This window comes from Aspergillus viridinutans (assembly GCF_018404265.1).
Source record: "Aspergillus viridinutans IFM 47045 DNA, scaffold_8, whole genome shotgun sequence".
Classification (NCBI taxonomy): Eukaryota; Fungi; Ascomycota; class Eurotiomycetes; order Eurotiales; family Aspergillaceae; genus Aspergillus; species Aspergillus viridinutans.
The window spans coordinates 245501-271109 of NW_025091224.1; the positions used below are offsets into that span (position 1 = coordinate 245501).

The 25609-nt window shown below is 50.0% G+C and overlaps 11 protein-coding genes and 2 non-coding genes across 13 annotated transcripts; 10 read left to right on the plus strand and 3 right to left on the minus strand.

Annotated features, from left to right (window-relative positions):
• Positions 1-87: 87 nt before the first annotated feature.
• Positions 88-3712, plus strand: Aspvir_009221 (C2H2-type zinc finger protein; the record flags this gene model as incomplete). Its single annotated transcript, XM_043272371.1, has 10 exons — positions 88-220; positions 285-914; positions 1294-1434; positions 1501-2093; positions 2139-2289; positions 2337-2437; positions 2484-2731; positions 2775-3388; positions 3434-3610; positions 3654-3712. The coding sequence occupies 10 exons, from the start codon at positions 88-90 to the stop codon at positions 3710-3712; spliced, it is 2847 nt and encodes a 948-aa protein (XP_043128306.1).
• Positions 3713-4133: 421 nt separating this feature from the next.
• Aspvir_009222 (allantoate permease family MFS transporter) lies at positions 4134-5993 on the plus strand (the record flags this gene model as incomplete). Its single annotated transcript, XM_043272372.1, has 8 exons — positions 4134-4428; positions 4475-4590; positions 4635-4701; positions 4751-4890; positions 4937-5219; positions 5271-5561; positions 5628-5720; positions 5770-5993. The coding sequence occupies 8 exons, from the start codon at positions 4134-4136 to the stop codon at positions 5991-5993; spliced, it is 1509 nt and encodes a 502-aa protein (XP_043128307.1).
• A 700-nt stretch (positions 5994-6693) lies between these two features.
• On the plus strand, positions 6694-7304 carry Aspvir_009223 (uncharacterized protein; the record flags this gene model as incomplete). Its single annotated transcript, XM_043272373.1, has 3 exons — positions 6694-6861; positions 6912-7144; positions 7241-7304. The coding sequence occupies 3 exons, from the start codon at positions 6694-6696 to the stop codon at positions 7302-7304; spliced, it is 465 nt and encodes a 154-aa protein (XP_043128308.1).
• Positions 7305-8151: 847 nt separating this feature from the next.
• Positions 8152-8271, plus strand: Aspvir_r0016. The gene has a single exon (XR_006253206.1). It is a non-coding gene; the product is annotated as a 5S ribosomal RNA (ribosomal RNA).
• A 1104-nt stretch (positions 8272-9375) lies between these two features.
• On the plus strand, positions 9376-10842 carry Aspvir_009224 (uncharacterized protein; the record flags this gene model as incomplete). Its single annotated transcript, XM_043272374.1, has 1 exon — positions 9376-10842. The coding sequence occupies one exon, from the start codon at positions 9376-9378 to the stop codon at positions 10840-10842; it is 1467 nt and encodes a 488-aa protein (XP_043128309.1).
• A 677-nt stretch (positions 10843-11519) lies between these two features.
• Aspvir_009225 lies at positions 11520-11607 on the plus strand. The gene has a single exon. It is a non-coding gene; the product is annotated as a tRNA-Asp (tRNA).
• A 203-nt stretch (positions 11608-11810) lies between these two features.
• Aspvir_009226 (uncharacterized protein) lies at positions 11811-13032 on the minus strand (the record flags this gene model as incomplete). The annotated part of the gene is made up of 2 exons (XM_043272375.1): positions 11811-12345; positions 12395-13032. 2 exons carry the CDS (start codon positions 13030-13032, stop codon positions 11811-11813), a joined length of 1173 nt encoding a protein of 390 aa, XP_043128310.1.
• Positions 13033-14302: 1270 nt separating this feature from the next.
• On the minus strand, positions 14303-15562 carry Aspvir_009227 (uncharacterized protein; the record flags this gene model as incomplete). The annotated part of the gene is made up of 3 exons (XM_043272376.1): positions 14303-14498; positions 14565-15331; positions 15392-15562. 3 exons carry the CDS (start codon positions 15560-15562, stop codon positions 14303-14305), a joined length of 1134 nt encoding a protein of 377 aa, XP_043128311.1.
• A 1220-nt stretch (positions 15563-16782) lies between these two features.
• Positions 16783-17620, plus strand: Aspvir_009228 (uncharacterized protein; the record flags this gene model as incomplete). Its single annotated transcript, XM_043272377.1, has 2 exons — positions 16783-17350; positions 17400-17620. 2 exons carry the CDS (start codon positions 16783-16785, stop codon positions 17618-17620), a joined length of 789 nt encoding a protein of 262 aa, XP_043128312.1.
• Positions 17621-17750: 130 nt separating this feature from the next.
• Positions 17751-18233, plus strand: Aspvir_009229 (uncharacterized protein; the record flags this gene model as incomplete). The annotated part of the gene is made up of 1 exon (XM_043272378.1): positions 17751-18233. The coding sequence occupies one exon, from the start codon at positions 17751-17753 to the stop codon at positions 18231-18233; it is 483 nt and encodes a 160-aa protein (XP_043128313.1).
• Positions 18234-19150: 917 nt separating this feature from the next.
• Positions 19151-21498, minus strand: Aspvir_009230 (glycosyltransferase family 2 protein; the record flags this gene model as incomplete). The annotated part of the gene is made up of 3 exons (XM_043272379.1): positions 19151-20404; positions 20461-21180; positions 21256-21498. The coding sequence occupies 3 exons, from the start codon at positions 21496-21498 to the stop codon at positions 19151-19153; spliced, it is 2217 nt and encodes a 738-aa protein (XP_043128314.1).
• A 1218-nt stretch (positions 21499-22716) lies between these two features.
• Aspvir_009231 (glycoside hydrolase family 12 protein) lies at positions 22717-23890 on the plus strand (the record flags this gene model as incomplete). The annotated part of the gene is made up of 4 exons (XM_043272380.1): positions 22717-22969; positions 23022-23077; positions 23142-23560; positions 23620-23890. The coding sequence occupies 4 exons, from the start codon at positions 22717-22719 to the stop codon at positions 23888-23890; spliced, it is 999 nt and encodes a 332-aa protein (XP_043128315.1).
• Positions 23891-24614: 724 nt separating this feature from the next.
• Aspvir_009232 (uncharacterized protein) lies at positions 24615-25272 on the plus strand (the record flags this gene model as incomplete). Its single annotated transcript, XM_043272381.1, has 2 exons — positions 24615-24861; positions 25157-25272. The coding sequence occupies 2 exons, from the start codon at positions 24615-24617 to the stop codon at positions 25270-25272; spliced, it is 363 nt and encodes a 120-aa protein (XP_043128316.1).
• Between the last annotated feature and the right edge of the window lie 337 nt (positions 25273-25609).

Consider the following 25609-nt stretch of genomic DNA (forward strand, 5'->3'; position numbering starts at 1 on the left):
ACATAATGGCCTCCTCTCCCACATATTGGGGCTAATCTGTCCTACAGCATCCAATTCTACCCTTTTCATCGACCCCATTCATCATGAATGATGGCAACTCCGTCTGGGGCTTACTTGCCCACCCGACCATCACCCATTCTTGAGCCAATCCCCCACTACCCCAGCAATGTCGTCCCAGAAGAGCGGGTCACATTACGCATGGCCATCATCTTATCCAATGGTTGTAATTTCAACCATCAACAGCTCAAGTCTGCCAGATCGCAGAGGCTAATGGTGTGGCACAGGGGTTCGCGTAGACCATCAATTCACATTCCCCGCCATGAACATCGCCAACTGCATCATCCACGGCGAAGGGGAAATGTACTCGGTAGAAATAACCCACCGATGCACCTGCCGACGTCTATTGCATGAGGAGCTCGTCCGGATGCTCCCCGGGTTCCTACGCGAAAATGACGTGTATTGGTTCCGCACCAGGAACCCAGAGACAAACATCCAGCATACATGCTTATTCGACGGCGCGGAACTCGAAATGCAGCTCGTGACCTCGCACGTCCCCGAATGTGGCATTTGCTTTGCGCGACGAGCGTTTATTGCCGAGCGGGATGCCTTTGACCGGCAACAGAGCCAGATGCCTCGGGTATCGGCATCGTCGACTTCCCCGCGCGCCCAGAGTCTGAGCTCTGGGTGGACGTTCCGTGAACCGTCGGATACGGAGCGACTACGGGTGAATCGTCATGGTTGGGAGATTATGTTTGTTCTTCATCCTGATGCGCGTGAGGGGGCGGTAACTATCTCGAGGTTGAGGATGGAACTGTGTCGGTTGCTGTCCATTGCTGACCCGAGACGGATCATCTTGACGAGTGGCCCATTCACCTGGGGAGGCGATTTCCAGGAAGACAGTAAGGATTACTACAGTACGTATTTTGTAAATGATTTGATCGTCGAGTCGCGGAGTATGAAGACGCCGAGGGGCAGCGCTCTCATGTACGTACTCGAGGCAGATCAAATAGGACGACCATTATAGCAATCATTTTAACCTATCAAGAATCTTTCAACCTTATAAAAGAAAGAAACCATTCAAGAATGTGCACCGTAAAGCCTTAAAGCCTCCCCACGTACTAGGTTACATCTATTTACTATGCACAGACCGGGTGGACCAGCCAACCCCGCAGCGTCGCCCCCACAGGGTTTGTCCAGAGTTTACCTCTCGTATGTTCGTCCTTGGCGAAAAGAATGAAAGTGACTGGGGTTTAAGAGATCAAAAATCGTAGTTCACCCCATGAGTGCTTCCAGACTCTGAACTTGGACTCTCCCCAACTGACACCCCACCAGCAATGTTGACTGTTGCCGAGAACCCTACCCGTCCCCACCGTTGTGTTTACTGCGGCCTCTGCTTCAAGCGATCAGAACACCTGAAACGCCATGTGAGGAGGCGTACGTCTTGGCCTCTTTTGAACACTGTCAAAGACTTGATGAATTTCTTGCTGACAGTTAATGTAGACACCAAGGAACGGCCTTTCCGTTGTCGAATATGTGGGGAGAGCTTTTCCCGAAAGGAATTGCATGACCGGCACCAACGCACCCGCCATGGCGCGACTTCAAGCATCCCATTACCAGAAATTGTAGAATTAGAGCCATCTGTAGCTACTCATCCGGATACTTACTCGCCAGGGCAGGTTGATCCAGTTCAAGGTGACCCGTCGAGTCAACCACCATTCGCCTCCTTCGTCGAGGAGCCGGCGGAACCACCATTGCACGCTCCTTTAGTGCCAGAGACACAGCGACATGAAAATCTTTATTTGGCGGGGGCTCCAGGTAGTCCTGCATTCCAGGAAAATGCGTATTCTGTGATCTCGGATCGGCGTCGAGACTCTCGACTCCAGACGCCTCTAGGAAGTGAGACTCCTCCGTGGCTGAAATTACCCAGCGGGCTGGAGTTCGCATCGCTTCTCTCAGCATTGAATCGATCTCCATTATCTACGAGTCTTCCGACACCACTACGGCTGTGCACACCGCAGAGTGAGGCGATCTTTGAACATGACCGAAATGAGACGGCCCGCTTGGGGATCGAAAAAGCGCTTGAGGGTTTGAGGGTGCGTTCTGCGGATAGGAATATCGGATTATGCTGATTCAGTCAGAGTATCAATGTCGCAGGGGGCGGGGAATATTCCCATCGCTTCAAGATCCCTGAGATGGATTCTCTCTACCGCTACTGGCACATGTTCTTCGAGATACCCCATAAGAACCTTCCGTTTGCTCATCCGAAGTCAGAAAACTATCAAATACCGGGTATAAACATCCTTTCTGTTTGAGTATATTCCACTAACACAAAGTAGCTATTGCTATTGGTGTTCTCGCCGACGGTGCCATGTACTGTGACGAACCCGAGGTTGGTCAAATGCTGTTCGAGGCCTCCCGTCGCCTTGTCGCTCACCACGTAGGTCCAATGTGTTCTCCTCAATGCACAGACTTATCAATTACAGTTGAACACGCTTTATAACCGCGAAAACAATACTATACCTATCTGGATCTTCACCACGCTCTTGCTGAACTGTGTCTTTGGTCTGCCCGGGGGCAAGTCTAGTGAGAGCGACATTACCCTTGGCAGCCTTGACAGCTTGATAAACCTCGCGCGAGTTATCGAATCGGGCCCGGCAATGGATCTTGTCGATCAGGCATCGACAGTGGAGGAGAAATGGAAGAGTTACATCGAGGGAGAATCTCACCGCAGGTAAGCTATGCGTACCACTAGCCCCGGCGTTGCTGACCTTAAGATCAATTCTTTGCTTCATTGTTGTTAGTGGTTTGTGGTCGGTGGCATACGAGCCGATCGTCAATGTCCTGGACTTTCCATTCAGTCTGATCGAATTCCCCTGGTCGGAGACTTTGTGGAATGCTCGTTCCGCCGTCCAATGGCATGCACTATATCAGAACCCGCGAAGTCGATCGCCTGGCAGCTGGTCAGAGAATGTGGAGGCGCTGCTGTTCGGCAAACCCCAGCCATTAAACGGTCTAGCCTCTCTTTGTCTTGTAGTCGGGCTCCTACTCTACATAGATGGGCTCCGTCGGGAAGCAGTTCTCGACGTCGTCGAGATAAACTCATACCTTCAACATGCTTTAGATCAATGGTTTCAGATCCATGACCGAACGAGCCTGGAGAATCTGGCCCTCAATCATCTCTGTTATCCAGCTGCCTATTATCTGCGCATCTCCCTAGTCCTGGACATTCGGCAGACAATGGATCTCATGCGCAGTAAGCAGTTTGCAGCCATGCGAAAGGTACTCCGTGAGGGCGATTTGGTGCAAGCGGCTGCCTTTGCGCGAGCCGCGATGATTCCGTGGGTGATCAGCCGCCGGAATCAAACGTCCATGGTCGCAATCCCATGCGGTAAGCCATATCCTTTGCGTCATATAAACTATACTGACTTTCCAGGGGTGGTTATCGCCGAGTGGGCTATTGACGTGATGGACAACCAGCCCGAGGATTCGCCTCAACGGGAAGTGCTTCGGGGGTTTGAGAACTCGATTCGCGAATATTGGCCTGTAGCACACTTTGTAACTGCTGTGGATGTCTGGAGGGCAGTTCGGAGAATTATTGCTAATGGACCAGGTATGTCGCTGGTCCTCCGGGTTTGCAATACTAACAGTTGCAGTTACAACGGCTTTAACAAGGAGTATGGACGCATACGAGATGTCTCTAGCATTAGCTTAATTCAAGGGATAAGGATTTCTTTTCAACCAATAGAAAGTGTAGCCTTTATAAATCGAATCACCCTGCATCATGCCATGCTCGGCGAATAATACGAGACTTACTCCGGCACCTGCTGATAAATCGCATCTGAATTCCCTCTCAGCATCAAGAATACCGGTATTTAAACTTCACTACCGACGCCAGCCACGCCACAGCAATACCTGGCAGGCTGGGCCACTGGAATGACACATGGGAAGCGGAATAGCCCCGTCAAGAGCCACCGGGAATCCAGCCCATGGCGGGAATACCCCACAGTCTGGGGTAAAAGTTGGGGTAAGCGATCAACACGGGGAAACTGGAAACCCATCGATATAAGTAGATCTCGACACCCTGCATCTCCTTCTTCCTTTACCATGGTTGTTGCATCTCATGTACTATCACCATGTACACAACCGACACCGATATCGAGAAACCCACCACAATGGGCGTCGAGCATGTGGCCGAAACGCCCGTGTCCGGGTCCGTCAGCGAAAAACACTCCCAGGATGCGGAGCAAATTCCCCACTTCACGCCTGAGCAGGAGAAACGGGTCCTCCGCAAGATGGATCTGCGGTTGATTCCCATGCTGTCTATTTTGTATCTATTGGCCTTTTTGGACCGCGGCAATATTGGGAATGCGAAAATCGAAGGATTGGTTGAGGATCTGGGGCTGACATCGCAGGAATATAGCTGGTGTTGTATGTTTTATCTCTGGAAGTAGGGAGATCTGCTGACGATATCCAGTGACGGTGTTCTTTTTCACGTACTGTGCGTTCGAGATGCCGAGTAATCTACTGCTCAAAAAGTTGCGGCCGTCGAGATGGTTGCCGTTTTTGATGATTGCTTGGGGAATTGTCATGGTATGTTTGCCGCGATTGGGGAAAAGTACCTGCTAATGAAATAGACGTTGATGGGCGTTGTTCACAACTATGCCGGGCTTTTGTCCGCGCGTATCTTCCTCGGTGTTGCTGGTGAGTTTGCAACAATATTGATATGCGATTATTGTACTGACCTGCGCAGAGGCTGGTCTATACCCTGGCACCGCCTACTACATCACCATGTGGTATCCCCGTGAAAAAGCCCAATATCGACAGGCTCTCTTCTTCAGCTCGGCCAGTATCGCCGGTGCCTTCTCGGGACTTCTCGCTTACGCGATTAGTGTATGTCTCTTTGCCCTTTGCAATGGCAAAAGCTGATGGAGAATAGAAAATGGACGGTGTGGGCGGGTATGCCGGCTGGCGGTGGATTTTCATCCTGGAGGGACTCCTCACCGTTGCGGTCGCCCTTGTCGCCCCCTTTGCGATTCATGACTTCCCCGAGACCGCCACCTTTCTGACCGAGGAAGAGCGCCGATGGGTGATTCACAAACTGCGGTCTCAATCCGGACGAGACACCACGCAAGACGGGACAGTCCATGAGGAATCGCGCTTCTGCGTACGCTACGTGATTGATGCGTTGACGGATTGGCAGATCTATGTCGCTTTGTTTAGTATGTTTCCACCTCTGCGTTGCTCGACGACTCGGTAGACTAACTGATCAGTGTACTGGGGGATCACCACCCCTCTCTATGGTATCTCGTACTTTTTGCCGTCCATCATCAAGGACTTGGGGTACAAGTCTTCAACGGCGCAGTTGCTCACGGTGCCGATCTACATCGCGGCGGCCATTGTGGCTGTCGGTGCGGCCTGGCTGTCGGATCGTCGCAAGCAGCGATCTCCGTTCATTCTCTTCTTCATGTCGCTAATTGCCATCGGCTTCATCATTGTCATTGCCTCCACCGGTCGGGGAGTACCAGGGGTTGTCTACTTTGGTGTTTTCGTCGCTGTCATCGGTAAGTTTTCCCCCTCGGAAAAAGCAACCAGTCTGACAAGGCTAGGTATCTATCCTGCTTTCCCAGGAAACGTCACCTGGCTCAGCGTCAACCTGGGCGGCGACTACAAGCGTGCGGCCGGAATGGCCATCCATATCGGGTTGGGTAATATGGCCGGCGGTACGTTTCTTGTCGATGCTTTATAAATGAAAAATACTAATGTTTGCAGCCATGGCATCCAACTTTTACCGCGCGCAGGACGCACCCAGGTATATTCTGGGCCACTCATTGGAGCTGGGGTTTGCGGTGGTCGGAATCATTGCAGTGGTGATTCTGCGGTTGTCGTATCAGCGCATCAACAAGAAACGGGATCAGATGGATATCTCGGGCTATGATAATGCTCAGTTGGCCAGGATGGGCGATCGGTCGCCTCTGTTCAGATATATGCTGTGATGGCTGACGAGGACATTGGTAGAGTCACTATGTGATAATGGGCAATGAGAATTTGTTACGACTCACGAGCGATGTAACCAAATCAACTACCTAAAAAGGAGTTCGGATTTAAGCGAGATGAATTTTGTCGAGTGATGATTGGTTGGATGAGAGACCCTGCGGACCCTGTACTAAGCTATTCTCCTCGAAGCTTTCTACCAAAAAGGCATAGTTTCAGGCACCAGAGGCACTAGTTGTCTTAGGACATATTTAGCTGCGCTCTAAACGGCCACAGCTGAGTCCAGGCTCGTTTCTGTCCTTGGCAGTGCAGATTCAGATTGCACAGGAATTGATTGAATGAGGATGAAAGAGTTTTTATCGCAATCCTGTCTGTAGTCAGATTCAGTGTTTGGCAGTGACTAAAAGGATTAATCATATCCAGTCCTTCCCAGGGTCCCCTAGATAAATGTGTACAGTATCTGTGTGAATCAGGTCTGCGCTATATGAAGATTAGCTAGCCTCCTTAATCAAGGGGCTCTGGAACTGGAAGCTAAGCTAAGATAGTACTCTAAACTAAGTCAAAAGCATAGTAACAACCATAGCTGATTCGCTGTGTCTCACATGGCCTAAGGCGCTCTTCCTTTTCTTAAATGAGGCTCTCATACCCACATTCAACTTCTTAAATCTGTCTACTTACTACCCCTCAACAATTTACACCATCATGGCGGGCACCGCCTCCCTCCGCGGAAGAGACTGGATTCACTTTGGCCTGCGCATCCTCTTCTGCGCATCCGCGATTGCTCTTCTGGCCGTCACAGCACGCCTAGCAACAGGATGGGGAGGAGACAATGAAGAACCGCCGATTGTGCTTCCCTTTTTTCTAGCAACAGTGCGCCACACACTTTTTTTCCTTTTGGGCAAAATCTAACCTGACTGCAGGCTTCTCTGGCTATCGTCACAGACATCCTCGCTCTATTCTTGCTTTTCCGGTATATAGGTTTCATCACGGCGATGGCCATCCTCGACATCCTCATCATCATCCTCTGCGCTATTGGGGCTGCCTCCCTTACAACGGGGGACTTTGCTTTCTACTGGGGTCTTTTCTACCATGATTACCCGTCAGTGTTGGAGCAGGCGGAGGTTATCGTCTTTGCGTTGAATATTCTTGTTGCGTAAGTGTTCCTATCGCTGCGTATGGATTGAGACTGATGAGGTGGTTGCAGATGGGAGCGGATTCTTTCGATCATTTTGTGCTCTGTTTCTCGTAGGGGGCGGTTGGTGGATGAGGGTGATAAGGAGGTGCCGATGCAGGCGCAGCACTGCTACCAATAGTGTGCTTCTGGATGTCCCTTAATACTGCATACTGCATTTAATGAGAATACTGGCAACTTCTGAAAGATTCGTCTCATCATCTTAAACTTGATTTACAACGATGTCCCCTCCGCCATGACCTGTGGCACCGCCAACCGCCGTCCCTGTTCATCGCAGACCTTGACAACCCTCGGCGTAATCACCATCCCCTGTCTTCCGGGGTAATCCCCGACGAACTCAAACGTACAGGGCTGTGCAAACAACCACCGACCCACACGAGGCGTCATCGGGCAATCGTGGGCTCCAGGTTCCTCCTAGTTATTGTGACGTAGATGCAGAAGCTTTGTTGTTGATGGGATCATGGGTACCTGTGCGTCAAGACTCGGGTACGCCTACTACAACTTTTGGACCGAAATGACGACTACTGTTACTTTCAGAGTGGACATGCCTAGCATGGCGCCTAGTTTTCCCAATCGGAAGCTTTGATATTCATCGACTTCTAGGCTTCGTCAAGGTATTGCTTTTATAACATATATCTACCATACCGGCTAAGTAACGGGAGAAGCACAAGGACAAGGACAAGGCCTAGCCACGCTACCCCGTTTCCCCTCCTGGCGTGATATTGTCTCCAGCGATCTTTCGACGGACCCAGGATTGTAAACCCACGTATTTCCCCGCCTGCTATTGTCTCTGACGCTGCATCTGCTGGGAGATCTCCAGCATAGGGGGCGTAAGACCCAGCGTCCAATCTATACTGACGATCCGTGAATGAGAAACGAAACAAGACATGTTCAGCTTCCAGAGTAGATGATTTAGCCATTTGTAGTGCACCGATCTCCTTATCATATTCAGTTCCTGTAGTTCAAACACATACGACCATAGGGTGTGGAAAACAGGGCTTCCCGTCCGCTCAGCCGTACTTAAGCCACACGCCGGCCGGTTAGTAGTTGGGTGGGTGACCACCAGCGAATCCCGGCTGTCGTATGTTTTTGTCTTTTTGTTATATTTCTTAATGGCCTTGACGGAAGTGATGAAGATGGCACCTTGTAGATGAAGTTCAGTCTAGTCCCCTAAAGAGTCGCGGGGCCAGAAACAAGGTCCAGCACGTGATGGGTTAACCCTAACGCATCAAGCATCAAGACTTGACAGAGAAGATACATTGGCGTAGCCAGATGAAGGTGGTTATAGATGGGCAGTAGTTGCTTTTGTGTTTATACTTGCTAGTAAAGTTTCTCCTTGCCGTGTCCTGTCAAATGCTGCGAATAGAGGACTCAGATTCAGGACATTAGTCCGTAATCAAATAGGATTAGGAGTGAACTTGACCTACCTAAGTCTAGTGGCTCATTCCGTAGAAACTATCTTAGTTTAAGTACCTACTAGCCATAGGCAAGTTATAGCATCCTTCTACTACTTCGCTACTAACTTGACTAATTAATTTTAATTTCCAGGGGGTGAGCCTTGGACGAATTATCAAAGTCCTATAACAACGGATATCTGAGGACTTAATCATCTGTGAGTGCCTGCTATTCCTACTTTTGCTTTGTGTATGCTATTTTGCATGGCAAATTTTATGCTTGACTAATGCTAAAAGAAAGGACTAAACTGATAAATATGATCTGTAATCCCAGTTGTAGCTCCTGCACCTTTGTTTAGGATAGTCGAGATAGGGGGTAAGGTACCGACTACCGACTAAAGTTTGGACTAATTATAGTGGCGGTTTTACAATGGACTGAATGTACAAAACCGGCCATAACAAATTTTCTCTTGCGCGTCACGTAACGCGTGTTTATTGATCACATCAATAGTTACTTATGGGCGCAGGGGTCAACAAGAACATAAACAACACTCGATGGAGCAGAACAACAATTCTAATGTCTCGCAATAGACATATGCTCGCATTGATATACAATCCCCCTGAATCATCCTGGTATCAAACCTGCAGTCCGATTGCCACCCTTGTTCAATGAGGATTCTCTTCACGAAGGAATTGCCTCTCGATTGCATACCTTGAGAACCCCACCAATCCGAGTCCAACGAAACAAGAACAGAGTATTTCGACACAAAAGACGAGAAGATCAGAGCGGAAAGCAAGATGCGCGTGAGCAGTGAACAACTGGTTGAACAGGCACGCCGTAGGGACGCAGAGTTCCCCCCAACTCCATGGCGGTGGATCGACGGACCAGGGCCCTGGTCCTGTATACTCTGGCAATCATCTAACCGAGTAGACATGGATGAGATGGCCAGGGGGTGGAAGCTTGTAGACGCAGTCTGGGACTACGATGTATGGGGATATCCGCCCGCGTGCACGCGCTTATCAGACGCGGTTGTCTTCAAGCTTCTCCTCAAGAAAATTGCCAAGGTTCGCGCTGAAAGCTGGCCGTTTGACTTCAACAGCAGAGGTCAAATGAGGTTCGAGCGCGAACCGCAGGGTCCAGCGGTGTGGATTGAGCGCAAGGGCCGATACTACTATCCCGAAATTGGAGGGCGATATGTCCTGGGCGGGGAAATAGCAAGAATGATGGATTCTTGGTTCATTGAGCCACCGTCGTATGATACCAGGAGGGATTCGATCTACTTTGGGCGTGTCGAGGTGCCCAGCTGGGCAAAGGACCAAGGCGCCATCATCATCTCGTCGCGGGGTGTTACGGGTCTAACGTTCGATGATGAGGACCGCGTCTCCTGGGATGGCATGTCGGGGACTCCGGTTATTTGGACCAAGGAAGTGAGCCTTGAATGCCCTACCAGCCTTACGCGACCCACTGTTTTCACTGAGGTGGTAACCGAAAGCGGCCAAGATGCGATCCTGGTCGCTTATGGTCCAGATGAGGAACCGGAAGACGCTCAAGACTCCACAGAGATGAAAAAGGAGGAGGTCAAGAGGGAGGCCGTGAAAAAAGAGCTCGTGAAAAAAGAGGTCGTAAAAAAAGAGGTCGTGAAGAAAGAAAGAATTGCCATCAAGTCAGAGGTGGTATGTGGAAGCCAGAGACTTCACCCTCCACGTACGCTCAAGAGGAAACCAGAGTCCCAGGTCAACGGTCGCAGCAAACGTGGCAAAGCCATGTCAAGTGCCTTAAAACAAGAGAACATTCCGATCAAGTCAGAGGCGGTAAATGGAACCTCCGAACTTGACCTTAAGAGGGAACCTGCCGCCAAACCACCTAGCACCACGCCTCAGCAACAGTCTTCAGCACACAACAAGACTCGCCGTATACCCAAGAGGGAACCAGAGCCCCACATTGTCACCGGTCACAACAAACGTGGCAGATCCAGGTCAAGTGTCTTGACCCAGGGCAGCAACACTGAATCATGGGTGGAAATGGCTCGCACGATGATCCGCCAGGCAGCCTCTGCGAACAGGGAACACCAGGCGCTGATGCGAAGTATTCGTGAGGACATCAAATCTCTTCAAGCCAGAGTCGATGCTTTAAAGGCGTCAGCGCCGCTGCCTAGAGCTCTAGAGGATGTCCGGAAACTCATGGCTGAGCACGAAGACGACGTGCTGGGGACAGAGCAGATCGAGAGAACGATTCAAACCATCCTGCAGAAGCTCCCTTCTTGATTTCCAAGAAATATCCCTCCAGTCCATGAGTATGTTGAGAGCAGGCGCGAGTATGTCAGCTTCTTGACCTAGTACTCTGAAGAGGCCTGGATGAGGACGATCAGCCACAGTTCAAATATATGCACAAAGCCCATCAACGGACCAAAGGAAGTATGAATTTGACACATACTGAAGAATGGCCAAATAGTACTGTATTCTAGTGTATTGTATTCCTGTTATTTGCAGTTCGGCAGATAGCAATAACCTGGAAAGGAGAGACAACTCGAACGTTGATTAGGAGACTGATGCAAATGAGCAAACAAAAGACTGGGAGTTAGCAAAGAGGAAGAAGCAAGTACATAGCTTAGTCATGCTGTTTACTGTCTGCCAGTGATTCGTTCGGACACAGCCAGCACAAATCTATTTAGTTAGTACGAGACGGCGACGTGATAGACCACTTTAGACACGTAGGACGCATTCTCATCATTAGTATCCATGACACATTTAACCTCCTCATTAGACATGGTGTGTTGGCCAGCATTTTCCAAGTGGTGATGGTTGAGGAGAAACAGGTAAAGAGGTAGAACCTTGATCCGATTTTTCAGAGAGTTGGTGTTTTGGTAGACCTGACTCATTGTAAGGTATACAGAAGAGCAATTAAGCTCATATGAGTAAATAAGGCCAAATCGTCCAACAAATCCTCGATGGTCTAACGGTCATGATTTCCGCTTGTCACTCCAAGGAGAACGAGCGCGGGAGACCAGGGTTCGACTCCCTGTCGGGGAGATTTGTTTTCCCCCCTTCATATGTGATCGTGATCTTTTCCCCTCCTTTTTTTACCTTGGAGAGAGTCATGCCTATGTTCTGATCCCTTAATCTTTTATTTTTGTGTTTCCAAGGGGGTATTGCATCTTCCATCAAGGATTTGTTCGGTTGAATGCGTAAAGGCAATGTGCATGGATATATCTCGCTTACTCCGGTATATAAATCTACAGATAAACCGCGTTCCAGATCTCCGACAACCTTCCATCCCATGTTGTGAAATCGTCTACTCGCACCAGCGAATATCCTGAATCTTCCAAGTGACGCCCATTCCTCGCCTCCCATCGCCTCCCAGCAGCGGAAAAGTCGTCAAACCAGCTGTCTTGCAGCCCAATCTCGAGTTTCTCCCACTGTCGGGAAGACGCCAGCTCCGACCAGGGACGAATCCAGGCTTCATCCAGCTCTTCTGGAACGGTTCCAGCTCGCGGGGTGCAGCTTTTGTTCAAAATATGGATAACCAAGCGCAAGCGCCTGACGCCAACGTACGCTAATCGTAACGTCCGGAAGAGTGTTTGGTATGTCTCCCACTCGTGGTCGGTCATTGCTGACGGTGTAGTTGCCTTTGCGACGTGCAGAATGTCTAGCGAAGCGATGCGCGATAAATGTGACGGCGCTATCATTTTCGGTAATCGACATAACTTGACCGATGAGGAAATGAGGAATGTATTTGTGCTGTAGAGAAGTGGAAGTGCTTCTAGGTATCTGGCCCACAGTCAGCTCGATTCGCCGGATTGTAGAACATTTCGCTCACGCTCTTCGACACACTCGCAGCCACGCCACGCCTTTCAGCTTGTGCCGCGATAACTGTCGTCGTCCAATCCGCTTCGGATCCTCGAGATCATTCATACGGCACATGTCTCCAGGGTTTGGATGGTCCTCTTCATCGCAAACCCGGTGCCACCAGCGCCATTGGTCTGGCGGTCGCTTATCTCTCTGACGGTAGCCCGGCACATAGCCAAAATCGTATTCGAGGTGGACCGACCGGCCACCAAAGAGCTCAATGTATATTCGTTGGCGAATCTCCTGGGGTAGACGCGAGAAGAATAGACTCCGGTCCTGGGGAAGCGTGCTGTTATCGTTCAAGTCCAGAAAATTGGTAGTTGACGTATTGATGGCTGTGAGGGTGTTGCTCCTGCTCCGGATGGTCGCAAGCTCTTGATTGGGAGGAGTCAATGGTCTTCGAGGCGGAGGAAGAGGCATTGCCTTGAAATCGCGACTGTTGCCATTTTGCTTGCAGGTTTCATGATAGATCCCTACCCGAGCCAGGATCGTTCGCGGGTCTGGCTGTGAAGGGTCCTCTTCCGGTTGGTCTTTCTGTCGATCTTTGCCCTTCCCTTTCTCTTTCTCCTTATCCTTATTGCGAAAGCGCTGGAAGAATTGAAAGGTCATGGTGGAGGTGGAGGCGGAACGGGTGGGCTGATGCGGTTGTTGAATGCTGATTTAATTAGACTGAAAACAGAGACCTCGGGGATGTTTCACACAATAAATGTAGGGCGCAACCGGTGATTATTCGAGTAACATGGCGGGATGTTTCTTCGACCGACCGTGCAATGGGAGGTGGATCAATGTTTTAATTGACGAGGATCAGGCACCTATCCAGATAAACAAGAAGAGATAATAACGCATGAACCTATGATGGATAACAGTGTGCAATAATAATGAAATCATGGTGTGATGTCTGCAAATCTGGATCAACAGGGGCAGTGTCGGACTGTGGAGCTGCCAATTTGCACCACGTAAATAGGTAGCCCGCCATGTCAACAAATGAAACCAATAACAACGGTCTCGATGGAGTCTCAAAGTGTCTCCTACGCCAATTAGAAAAATTTTCACATGACAGTACCTTGGGCTGTCAGCTATGGTCTAGGAACGGTCATTCCGTCGTCCCGGTCATTAGCCGTGAATCTACTTCTGAGTCTTGACTCGCATCGTGCCATTACCAGGCTCCCTTTAGGCTTTGACCAGAGTCCAGCTGCCCAACTTCATTAAAGACTTCCAGAATGACATCCATTGGCAATGATGTCATTTCTCGTATCTTAGGTTTCCAGTGGACTGGAAGATTTCCCTTCTCCTGTTATCCTCGTCCCGACTTCCGAGTCCCAACCAGCTGGTTCAGCAACAATGTGCACGCCACTAAGCAGCAGGCGTCGTCTATTTTCTGCGTCTGCTTGACTACCTGCTTCTGACAGGCGGACAATTAATGCCATGAACTCCGGATCGGCGAATTCGGACCTGCTATAAAACAGGACCCTATTGATGGTGAACCTAGATACGCTAGAACACTACCCACAGCAGAATCTAAAGGCCCCCGTTGGGCTCGCATAGCTGCTGAAAAATGCAGATCCTTGAGCTACGCTTCTGGCCGCCGACGAGCCAAATATGCCCGACTTCGTTCATTTGGATCGGGTCGTCCGTACACCATGGTCCAAAAGTCTTCGTCACGAGGAATAGATCTGCATTTGAAGACTCTTCAGAGCTGGCTACATACTCTTTATAGGACGGAGTCTAGGCCGCAAACGTGAGGGAAGATCAATGCCGCTCTTGAGAGATCAGGAGCTTCACAGTCGATTCGTTTATGTAACGGGAGATAGACGCAGTACGGATTTCCTCGACGAACGTATGACGGGCAGCAACCCATGTGACATAACCTCCGTCTCCTTCAGACAATTGCGAGCAAAAATTGCCCAAATTCGTTCATCTGAGCAGGGTCGCACGTGCGCCATGGCCCAAACGCCTTCATGACGAGGAATGAATCGGCCTTGGCCTCCTCTCCTCCAAGATACTCCTTATAGGCCTGGGTGTAAGCCGCAAACGTCAAGAAAATCTTGTGTCGGTCCTGGGAGACCAGGAGAAGGCTATGAATGGGAAGCATATCAGTATATATTCTCAAAACCCGGCAAGACTCTCTCTCCATAACTTACTGGTTGTTGAATGCCGGGAGGCTGTGGGATGATTCTTTCAACCATCCCAACAGCTCGAACCCCTCCTGCATGATGATTGCTGCCGTCCTCTTATATCGCATCATTTTCTTGACCTCAACAATAGAAAGCGGGGCCAGCGTCTTGCTGACCCGCAAAACCCCATCGGTGACAGTGTTATAACCCCCCTTTCCAAAGAACGGGGTGAAAGATATCCTATTCAGGACGCACTCGATCGGGAGGCCGGTCACCAGCCCTGTGAGGCATTGTAAAAAGACGACCAGCGCGGCGTTCGGGGTCGCTTCATCTTTCGCATCTGGAAGATCCTTCAGTTTTCGAGCGGCTTCTTCCCCCCCTGGTCTCGACGTGGTGTCTGACCGACAACGCAGACGTTTCGAGGCCGGGGGACTAATTTCTGCCCGATCCCTGTCATGTATCTCTTCTATGGTCATCGTCTGCTCCGACGCCTTACGTTCCTGCAATTTGTTGATTTGTACACGCATGGCGGACTCCCAATGGTGCTTAAATGGATCTTCCATGGCGTCCCGACACGTACGAGGAATCTTGACATTGTGCGCGCGTAGACCCCTTGGAATCGCAACGTATCCAAAGCCAATTATATTGCGATCGTATCTGAAAATCGATAGGAAGGCGTATCTGAATGCAGACATCATATCCATGTCTTCTTCACCTTCGTCTCCTTCTGGGATATCGCTCACTTTATCAAAAACCCATTTGGGAAGCCCGAATAGTTCCCGAACGCCTGGAATCTTGCACGACCCTTAAGCTTAGGACGTAATACGCAGCATCACGAATTGCTTTTGCGTCACCTGGGAGGCTGATTTGAACGTCTCCTGGGGCAAAGTGTTGATCGTCATCTTATCGAGCTTTGCTCGAGCAACCAAATCTTCCCACTCCTCCATGGTCTCTGGGATATTGAAATCTGGGATATCCCGGGGTTGTGTCCTAGCCCTGGACTTGGAAGATGATGACTTAGACATTCTGGCAAGATTAACCTGATTCAGATGAAGAATGATAAAAACAAAAGAAAGTATCAGGGAGAAGTCCTTGAAGAGACATCCAAATCTTCTTGAATAGAGAATCCGAAATCGAACGGTCAAGAGTGATGTCTAGGTAAGTGGCAGTCTATCCGGAGTGAATATGACGGTCTGTCAGGAGTGAATTAGAATATTCATCTCCGTAGACTATGAGTACTGGACATCAGGTACTTACGATAGCCTTTTATTCTCTCGCCAGGTGGGCCCGGAAAGAGAGCAAATAAAAATGCTGCTGATTGAAGGATTATAGCGGTGCTTCTACCTGCTACCAGACAAAGACTTTTAAAGCAATCAGAGTATAACGTGGTAGTGTTGATAAGTCAATATACCCCTAGCAACTAGGTATCCTACCAATGGCCGTGAATGGGGATGTTGACGCGAAAAACAGTACGAGACCTCAGCTTCAAAGCAGGAGAGGGGCCCCCCTGTCATTAGATCAGATGAACATGGGTTACGCAGAGGACCTATTCGAGCAACCTACACTCACAGATATAAGCAAAAGTCCAGATGAACTTGCGACGTCAGGATAGATTTTGTAGTATTTGGCGCCCAGTATTGAATAGCACTACCCCAGCACTCTTTGAGCGCCCACGTCTAGGGTCAAAAGTCCCACCTGAACTCTTCGTTTCCATTCCAAGTCTTTGGCAATATAGACTACAGCAATTCGATTAAAATATGTCCTGAATGAGATTTCATCTATGCAATAAGGTTCAATTGCGTGCCGCATTGGTTTCTATTCCTTCTGACTTGGTCTCATCAGAATCGACCATTCTTAAACATGAACATCAAGCGACGCCACTCGTTTATCATCAGCCGCTGCTCTGAGTCTCATCTGTCTGTACTTTTATTTGTCAAGGGTTCCTTGGCCGGTTTCGACAAAAGTCAAAGGCCAAGCGACTTCTCACGATGAAGTTGCTCCATTTCAGACGATAACATTGTCTCCGATGAAAACAGACCAAAATTACCTGTCGCAGAGCCTACCTTCTTACGGACGCGTCGTCCGACTCGATATCCGATCCTGTCAATGACACCGCTTCCCACAGAAATGCCTCGGAAATTGCCAAAAGTGCAGGCAGACTTTCCCGCAGCAACAGCTTCTCAAAAGGCGCAAGTTCGCAATCAACGGCAAAAGGCAGCAAAAGACGCCTTCGTCCGATGCTGGAATGCTTTACAAGTCTCGCACCTGGATGGCTGATGAGGTTACGCCGCTTTCTGGGACAACGCACAACTGGTTTGGTGGATGGGGAGCCAACCTCGTCGATAGCCTTGATACCATATGGATCATGGGACTCCACGAGGAGTTCGAGGAAGCCGTGTCGGCAGTCGTCCAGATCAATTTTGAGACCAACTCTCTCAGCCAGATCAATACCTTTGAGACCAATATCCGATACCTGGGTGGTCTGCTGGCGGCCTACGATTTGAGTCGTGACAAACGCCTGCTAAAGAAAGTCATCGAGGGTGGCGAAATGCTCTACGCCGCGTTCGACACGCCTAATTGCATGTCCATTACCCGGTGGGACTTTCAAAGAGCGGCTCGCGGTGAGGAACAGGTAGCGGCTGAGGGTGTACTGGTAGCAGAGATCGGATCCTTCACGCCGGAATTCACCCGGCTCTCGCAAATCACCGGCGACCCGAAGTGGTTTGATGCGATCCACCGCATGATGGAGATTTTCTACCGCCAGCAGGACCTAACGAAACTGCCAGAAATGTGGCCTGTGGACGTTAAAGCGCGTGAAGAAGATTTCACCCAGGACACGACAATATTCACTGGGCGCTATAGCAGATTCAGTCTACGAGTACCTCCCTAAAATGCATGCGCTCATCGGTGGTGTTCTTCCCATGTACAAAAGCAGGTATCGCGACGCGATAGATACTGCCATTCGATACAATCTCTTCAGTCCAATGACCCCTGACGAGGCTGATATCCTGGTTGCCGGCGCTGCGCGTATTGTGCGCGAAGCCGATCAGCCAAGCCGTGTCACTCTGGAGCCCAAGGGCTAGCATTTAATCTGTTTTGCTGGGGGAATGAGGCATTGGACGGATGCCTGATGCAGAATGATACATATGTCGATCTGGGCCAGAAGCTGACCGATGGCTGCGTCTGGACGTACAAAACCTGCCATGAGGGATTATGCCAGAAGACTTTCACGTGTCACCTTGCGCATCCCAAGCTTCATGTCCCTGGGATGAAGCGCAATGGCAAAGAGAGGTGACGAGTAAGGCAAAGGATCCCCAAACCCAAACTGCTGCGGACATCATCCACGAGCAGCGCCTTCCAAAGGGGTTTGCTGCAATCGCAGACCGGCGGTATATCCTGCGGCCGGAGGCTATCGAGTCCGCCTTCATATTGTACCGGATCACCGGACGAGAAGATCTGCTCGATGCCGGCTGGACGATGTTCGAGGCAATTCAGAAAGCTACGGAGACTGATCTTGCCAACGCAGCTTTATCAGGCATCACCGTTCCCCAGCCACCTCAGACTGATTCGATGGAGAGCTTCTGGACGGGGGAGACGCTCAAGTACTTCTTCCTTCTCTTCAGCAGCCCCGATCTGATCAGCCTCGATGAATATGTATTCAACACCGAGGCGCATCCCTTGAAGGGGATGAAATAAACTCTGTTTTGGTTATGTTCCCTTGTTCACGTTGAGTGTGATACCTGTATATATTTATCTACATATCAGGACGAACTAAAGTGTCTGTATCCCGGATATACACAAACGTGACGAGAGTCAGCTAGAGATCTTGGTTTACTTTCTCTCAGAAGTCTCTGATTTGCTAGATTCATTTACAAGCCTGGCAACGTCCTCAAGTCGTCACATAGACCTACAGAGGGCTGCCACTGTCACGTGGTCTTCATGAGCACAAGCTACAGAGTCCTAAACAACGCAACAAGGCACTCTCCGCTCAAATTCAATTTCAGACCTAGCATTTAACCAAGATCCTACATCGCCTGCAAGGAAGCATCCTCATTATTATCATCCACTCCGTAGGCTCTACCCACGTCGCAGCCTGAAACAGATCAGGGGTCCGCTCCTCATCTGGTAAGGCGGACAAGCAAAAGTAAAACATGGGTACTTCGTATATTAAGTTCTTATGATCATCGCCGCCGGTAGTAGCGATCTGCGAACTCAACTTTAAATTACTCAAATGGATTGCGTATGTCAACTCATTAGACCGATATTTATAATTATCCCTCTTCTCCTTGCTTGAGTGGCATTGTTGTTCCCTGCGCCCTAGCTGGATGTAAGGTACGCAGGCTGTACATACTCCGTATGGTTTGCAGGGTAGTGTGCCTCGGTAGAATTTACGCGTTTGAGCATGTATCATTAATTACTAAATACTGTCTGATTAGTCTCAGATTCATCAATATTCGCATATTCCCATATAATAGAATTATAGACGTCGTATTTGGAATTCATTATTTGAGTAAATGCTGAGGTGCGGTAGAGCAATGTCTAGAACAATGCAAAGCCCAACGCCGATCCAGCCATCAAATGCATCACAGAGACCACGATACATTTACATCATTTTAGAAAAAGAATGAGTACACAAAGACCAAAATTGTAGCAGCCGTTGCCACTGTATACTCCAGCTCGAACCAGGCCGCCTGACCACCGAACGCAATCTTCTTGCTCCGGGGAGTCGGATGCGCAACTCCCGTCTTGGGGTCTCGGATCAACAGATCCTCACGGTCGGGCATGACCGGTGGGTCGACGGCGTAAGCGACTGGAGTCCAGAGGGAAGTGCAGATGAAAAGGAATGTCAGCGGGGGCCAGAAGGCGTGTGTGATCAAGCAGAGAATGACATCTCGGAAGCTGTTCTGCTGCGCGAAGCAGCGATACGACGAGATGACGACCGCGACGAGCGTGACATATACAAAGGCAAGGTGAAAGAAGGCCATGTAGTTGAGCAGAATCACGCGCAGACGAACGAACATGATCTTTCTCCGTTTCGGATCACGCTCTTCGAGTGCCGAGCTGAGCGAGCCGGTCGGCTTGAAGGCCTGTGTTTGGCCACCAAGCCATTTAGGGAGGATGAATGAGCGGACAATACAAAGGGCAATGTAGGGTGACATCCAGAGCTGGTAGCGGGAGCCTCTTTGTCCGGTGTGGTAGCCGGCGGGGATGAAGAGGGCAAACTCGCAGATTCGGTTGGAAATGGTCGAGGCGAAGCAGGCCCAGATGAGCCAACGGAGTTGCTCCTGAGTAGCGTAGGCAACAAGCTGCTTGCCCCACAGAAGAATAATGGGGATGGCGAAAATCGAGGCAGTGAGAAGGAGGGTGTACAAGCTGAGTGTTGCGTAGAGGAATCCCGAAAAGCGCTGAGCAGCTGTCATCTGTCGAACGCTGTCACCCCACAGACAGAATTTGAGCTTCACAGCGGTGTCGACGGTTCCGATCGCCCATCGCGTACGCTGCTTGAGATGTCCGCCAAAGTCTTCCGGCACGGTACCAAACTGAAGAGGTTCATGGATGTACGCAGTCTTCCATCCCTTTCCGAGCATCAATGTGGAGGTTGCGACGTCTTCAGCCAACGAGCCGAGAGGGAAGTTGCCGATCTCGTCCAGGGCCTCGCGTCGAACGACGTAACCGGAACCAGTGCACCAAGCGACACCCATCGCATCCTTGATTGGCTCAATCACATGCACGAAGAAATCCAGACTCTGTGCGAGAGGATCAGATGGAGGGGTGTTGTAGAAGAGCTGCGGCGGGCATGCAAGGGCCATCTTGGGATCGACAAGGAGATGAGGAAGGACGGCACGCAGCCAGTCTTGCTCGGGGATCTGTGAAGCTAGTTAGGAGACGGCTTGAGTCAAGATGAAACGCCAGTGGAAATTACCATATCAGCATCCAGCGCCGCCATGAATTGGCCGGCGCCTCCAGGCAAATAATGCACCTGGCCAAGGCCATAATTGAGGTTGCCCGCCTTGAAGTGGTGTGGTTTGCCAGGAATCTTCTCTCTCGCCATGTAGATGAGATTGGGATGAGTAATGGCGAGCTGGCGGACGGAAGCCTCCAGGGTGGCTGACTTGCCGTCATCAAGGACAATGACCCTGAACCTGTCGGGGGGGTAGTCCTGATCGCACGCTCCACGGACGGTATCCAGCACGACCTCGTCCTGTTCTCCACAGCAGGTGACGAAAACATCCACGGTAGGAACATCATTTCCGGTCAGTCGCAGCTTGGGTCGGCCTCTTTTCTTCAGTGCCATCATAGTCCAGCAGTTGTGCATCAAGGAGGGGATCGCAACAGTGATCTCGATAGCTACGAAAACCCATGCTCCGGCGTAAGTGTATCCAGCTGCATTCTGTGCTAGAATAATACAGGCGATGCGAAGCCCGAGGTAGAAGATGTAGAGACCTGTGTTGGCTAGCGTGAGGAAGGGAACAAGGCTGAAGACCCATCGCTTCCATCCTCTCCAGATATCGGCATCATCACGCTTGTGAAGGCGAGCGATCGACCCGGACTGGACCCAATCTTTTGCAAACAACGGTGACGCGGAGGCGTTGAAGAGAGGAGCAAGACTCTGATGACTTTGAAGCAGCTGATTGTTTTGATACTGGTGACCGAGATATTCGTTAGTTTTGTGTGCATAAAGACAAGTAGTGGCAGGAAAGAGCGGGACTGTAATTACCGGAGATGGTGACGTCGAACGAGAGTCAAACGATTCTGGACAGAGAGACGACCGAGCCGTTGCAAAATGATATCCGGGCGACGCATAGTCCTCCAGAGGAATCTCACCGGCCCCAATAGGCGTCTGAGCTCCCGGTGGAAGCTGATCTAGCGAGTCGAAACTACTGTGATTTTGGTGGCCTCGACGGTGGACTTGAAGCCCGACCTTCTCTTCTTGATATTCCTGGCCATAGCGCCCGCTCATTTTGGCCTTGAGTGCGGCAAAATAGGTGACAATAAGTGCTTAACAGTCGGATCGGAATGTGTCAAACTGTTCGAAGTATGAAGGGGAAAAGCGAGATATTCTGGCTGGAATTTAAAGAACTACCCCCGAGTAATTAAACGAGTGTGATAAGCTCAGAGAACTTTGGAATACAAGGGAAGTAGGATTAGAGGTGGATGGACAGATTCAACGAGAGACGAGGCAGGAAGATGGGCGAGGGTGAGAGGTGCCTGTTCCTCGTCCGGCGTCTTCCATAGGTACTTATTTCTTATCACTACGGAGGACTACGCCAGAGTCCCTCTCTGGTGTGTTGTGAATTTWTTATTATTATTATTATTATTATTTAACAATAGTCCAGTACTAACCAAGGCCAAAGTAACCAGAGCATGCGACCTACCGCAAAGATCTGCCCCCAATAATTTAGTGCTCATTTACCAGTTGCCTTGGCTTATTTTAATTACTTATTATGAATGGCTGAGGCCCTGAAACTAGTGTGATATGGATGGATCGATAAGAGTATTCCTTGGTACTGTTTGCGCACTAGCCTGTGATAAGCTAATATAAATAGATCCCACTTTAGAAGGGTTTTCCGCTTGCGTCATCCTTGTTGTTCTGCTTGATACAGGTAAGGCATGCTATTCAAAACCCTTCCATGGTCGACTCCCTCAACAGTACCAAGAACGTCTCAGCTAGAAGATAACTAAAGAGGAAATTTCCCCTGCCAACCTTGCCGGAAATGCTTCTCGGCGACATCCAGGCCAATACATTTCCAGTATTCTTGAAGATTCCTTGGTTGCACTGCCCTTTTACCTAATAAGGTATCTTAAATTTCAAGGATCCGTACCTCGTTACAGCCACTAGACCAGTTTCACAACCAATCAGCTCCACTCTTTATCAGGGTCCATCCTGGTCGAGCGTATCATGATTCATGCGTATGATTAGTCTGTTTTAGTCCCTGATCATCCACTCCAAAAATCAAACTATGAAAACAATTCAATTTTTTTTTCCCTGTAAGTTACACCTTCCTTACATCTATGGATACCCAAGGTAAATGTTTGCTGATAACAGCCGTCTCCCCACTGGACCAAAGCACCCTATGAGCCACTGACCGTATCCGCTTCCAATACATCTCATCTCACCTTCCATGACTTTCCCCCCTCTACATCTCTGAATTCACAGAGTCTTCTCATCAAACCTATCATGGTGCTTCGATGGGTTGTTAATGCCGGCCTTTTGGCCATCCCCATCGGAGGCACTGTAGGTGCTCTGATGGGAATCGATGCGCACCGACATGCGACAGGACAAGCGCCTCTTTTCAGCGGCGGCGGCGGCGGTTCATCGGGCTCCGGTTCTGGTGGCAGCGGTAGCACTACTCATAATGGAGTGAACAACACACTGTACTGCCAGGAATCATACGGAATCACACCCGACACAAAAGGACAAGGCTTCACATGTAAGTTGCCGAGAGTTCCTATCGACTTTCGAATGACTGACCGTTACCGCAGTAAATCCCAATCAATGGGGCGTGACCGGCGATACAGTCGGAGCATTATGCATGAACGTAAGTGTTGAGTCTCGTGTTTTTACCAGCTTGCTGGCAGGTTTGTTGACAAGTATCGAATAAGGTCACAACCTTCGACAACGGGACATACGCGACCAAGAACACAGCACCAGAGTTCTCTGTCACATGGCAATTCGACCCCGGTCCGTCGACCCAACCGGTCCACGCCTTCTCGAACGTGATGATTGACGATGGCTTGCCCGTCTCTCTTGAGAAAATTCAGCATTTGAATGTCGATTTCCACTGGACGTACGGAGTAGGCAACACACCCGCTGCGGCGACCGACGAGGCAGAACTGACTAGCGCGTCTGTCAATACGAACGTCGCTATCGATATGTTCATGGGTCCCAACGAAAAGGCAAAGGAGAGTACCGATTATACTCATGAAGTGATGGTCTGGTTTGGGAAGTTCGGGTCCGCCGCGCACGTCATAGGACAAGAGGCTGGCATAGTTGCGACCAAAGTGTTAAATGGAACTACCTTGTGAGTAAATTATTCGATGACCGTTGGGTACCTTTTCTCTGACACGCTTTTGCTTGCAGTAACCTATATTCAGGCCAGAACGGCAAGCAGCAGTGGGTTCTGACGTGGCTTACGAGCGACTCTCCGAACGATCCTCAGGCGAAGGGGAAGACTACGGAAACGTTCACCGGTGATCTCTTGCCTCTGATCGCCGATCTATATACCATGACTGGGGAGGCTTACCCGTCCAAATCCGACTACATGGGTATCTTCCAATTCGGTACCGAGGCCTTCTCATCAAGTACAAATGTCACATTTTGGGTACCGCAATTCTCAGCAGATATGCAATGAGGGAGAACGAGGAGGTAAATATATATATTTTTGTTCATTAGCATTTGGGAGTTTTGAGGCAATCGGATCGAACATAGATAATGAAGCATTGGCATATAATCAGTACAAAGGACGACGGCACAGGTAAGGACCAAGCTGAGCTGCGTATACTGTTTACAAACATATGGACTATGCAAATTATTGGAAGCATTGCGTACGATGCGCAGAATCGCCATTACTGGGACTCTGAACTCTTGATGTTCGCATCCGCGATTTTTTCCGCAAGCATAGCTTAAGTCGATGTCAAAGGTGGATCTGTCTGGTTGGAGGTACCCACAACTAACACTGTGGGGACTGCTGATGACCAGGCGGCAGAAACGAAAACGCACTGGCATCCACCACATGTAGTCCACACATCCATATATCCGCGCCTGCGGAGCGACAACAACCATCTCATCCTCCGCAGTGCCCGTCTCGCACGTGCAAGCGGCATACAACAAAGCCATAACCCTATTCCGGATGAACCCAGAATTTCCTCGTCAGTCTGGACCTCGACACCAGGATAGTGCTCCTCTCCGATTATCACAGGAGCTGGGCTGACTGGAATGAGCCTGCTGAGAGGATCACTTCGTTCTTTGCAAAGAGCGCAAATATATTGCCGAGGGCTCCTCGTAGTTGAACGCCGGCGGCCTTTGCGCCGCTGGAAACGATCTCCTTCGCTAGCGTATTGGTGTAAATAGTCAGTATGAAAGGATTGATTGCACAATTGATTTTAGAGTTGGTGGCGGACGTGCTGTATTGCGGTCTCGTCAGCGACCCAAGATCGAAGTCCGTGGTCTCGTTGGCCCTTATCGCTTCCGTTCCTCGCTCCATTTACGAGGAAATGGCATTGCAATGTTGGCGCGGGATACCGGCAGTTGCCCGCTTGTTGAATCGTACGCAGCAGCGTCGTAGGCGGCGGACGCTTAGCGGCTCGTGGTTCAATATTGGAGGTGTGAATTGGACTTTGTCCTTGTAGTTGTGGTACAGAAGGAATGCGTAATGGTAATTGCTATTATTGACGGCAGTTGCCCATTATTCGTGGGCTCGCGCATTGGTCTGCGAATTAGTTGTCACTGTGTGACTGTTCAAGCCACTAAATGGGCAAACACAGTTGATGGATCATAAATTCAGCGCCGACCTGCAGATATGCTCCGTCAGTTCCGTCACCATTAGGCAAGTGCCTTGCTGACTTACGAAGTACGAACCCCAGGTAATTTACCCTTTGCTGATTTTATGAAATCGCAGCAAGTGACTCCAGCTCATATGCCCTCGACCAGACAACCTTGAAAGAGGGCTGCGCCAGTCTGCAGGCCACGACACTGCCGCCCCGGCCCGCCCGTATCACCGCCGACTACGCATAATCAGGCTTTGTCTCCATTGAACAAACCTCTAGGGCTCGTTGGTGATGCTTTTTGGTGCTGCTGTGGATAATCTGTAGTGCGTAGGCAATTTAAACCCTGAGGCCAATGGCTTGGAGCGCCAAAGTGTAACAAGAGCTGATCGAGATAATAGCGTCTAGATGTGTCAATTGATAGTACCTTACCCATGCAAGGGGGAGAACGCACGGTGCTCTTTGTGCTACCAAACCTGTCCGAGTGTACGCGGCCGGGTAGGTGATCACAGGCAGACAAGGATAATGCTTGAGAGTCGAGACCGTACTAATTTGTAGGATGTGCAGGTCTGAGCTAAGTTGTTAGA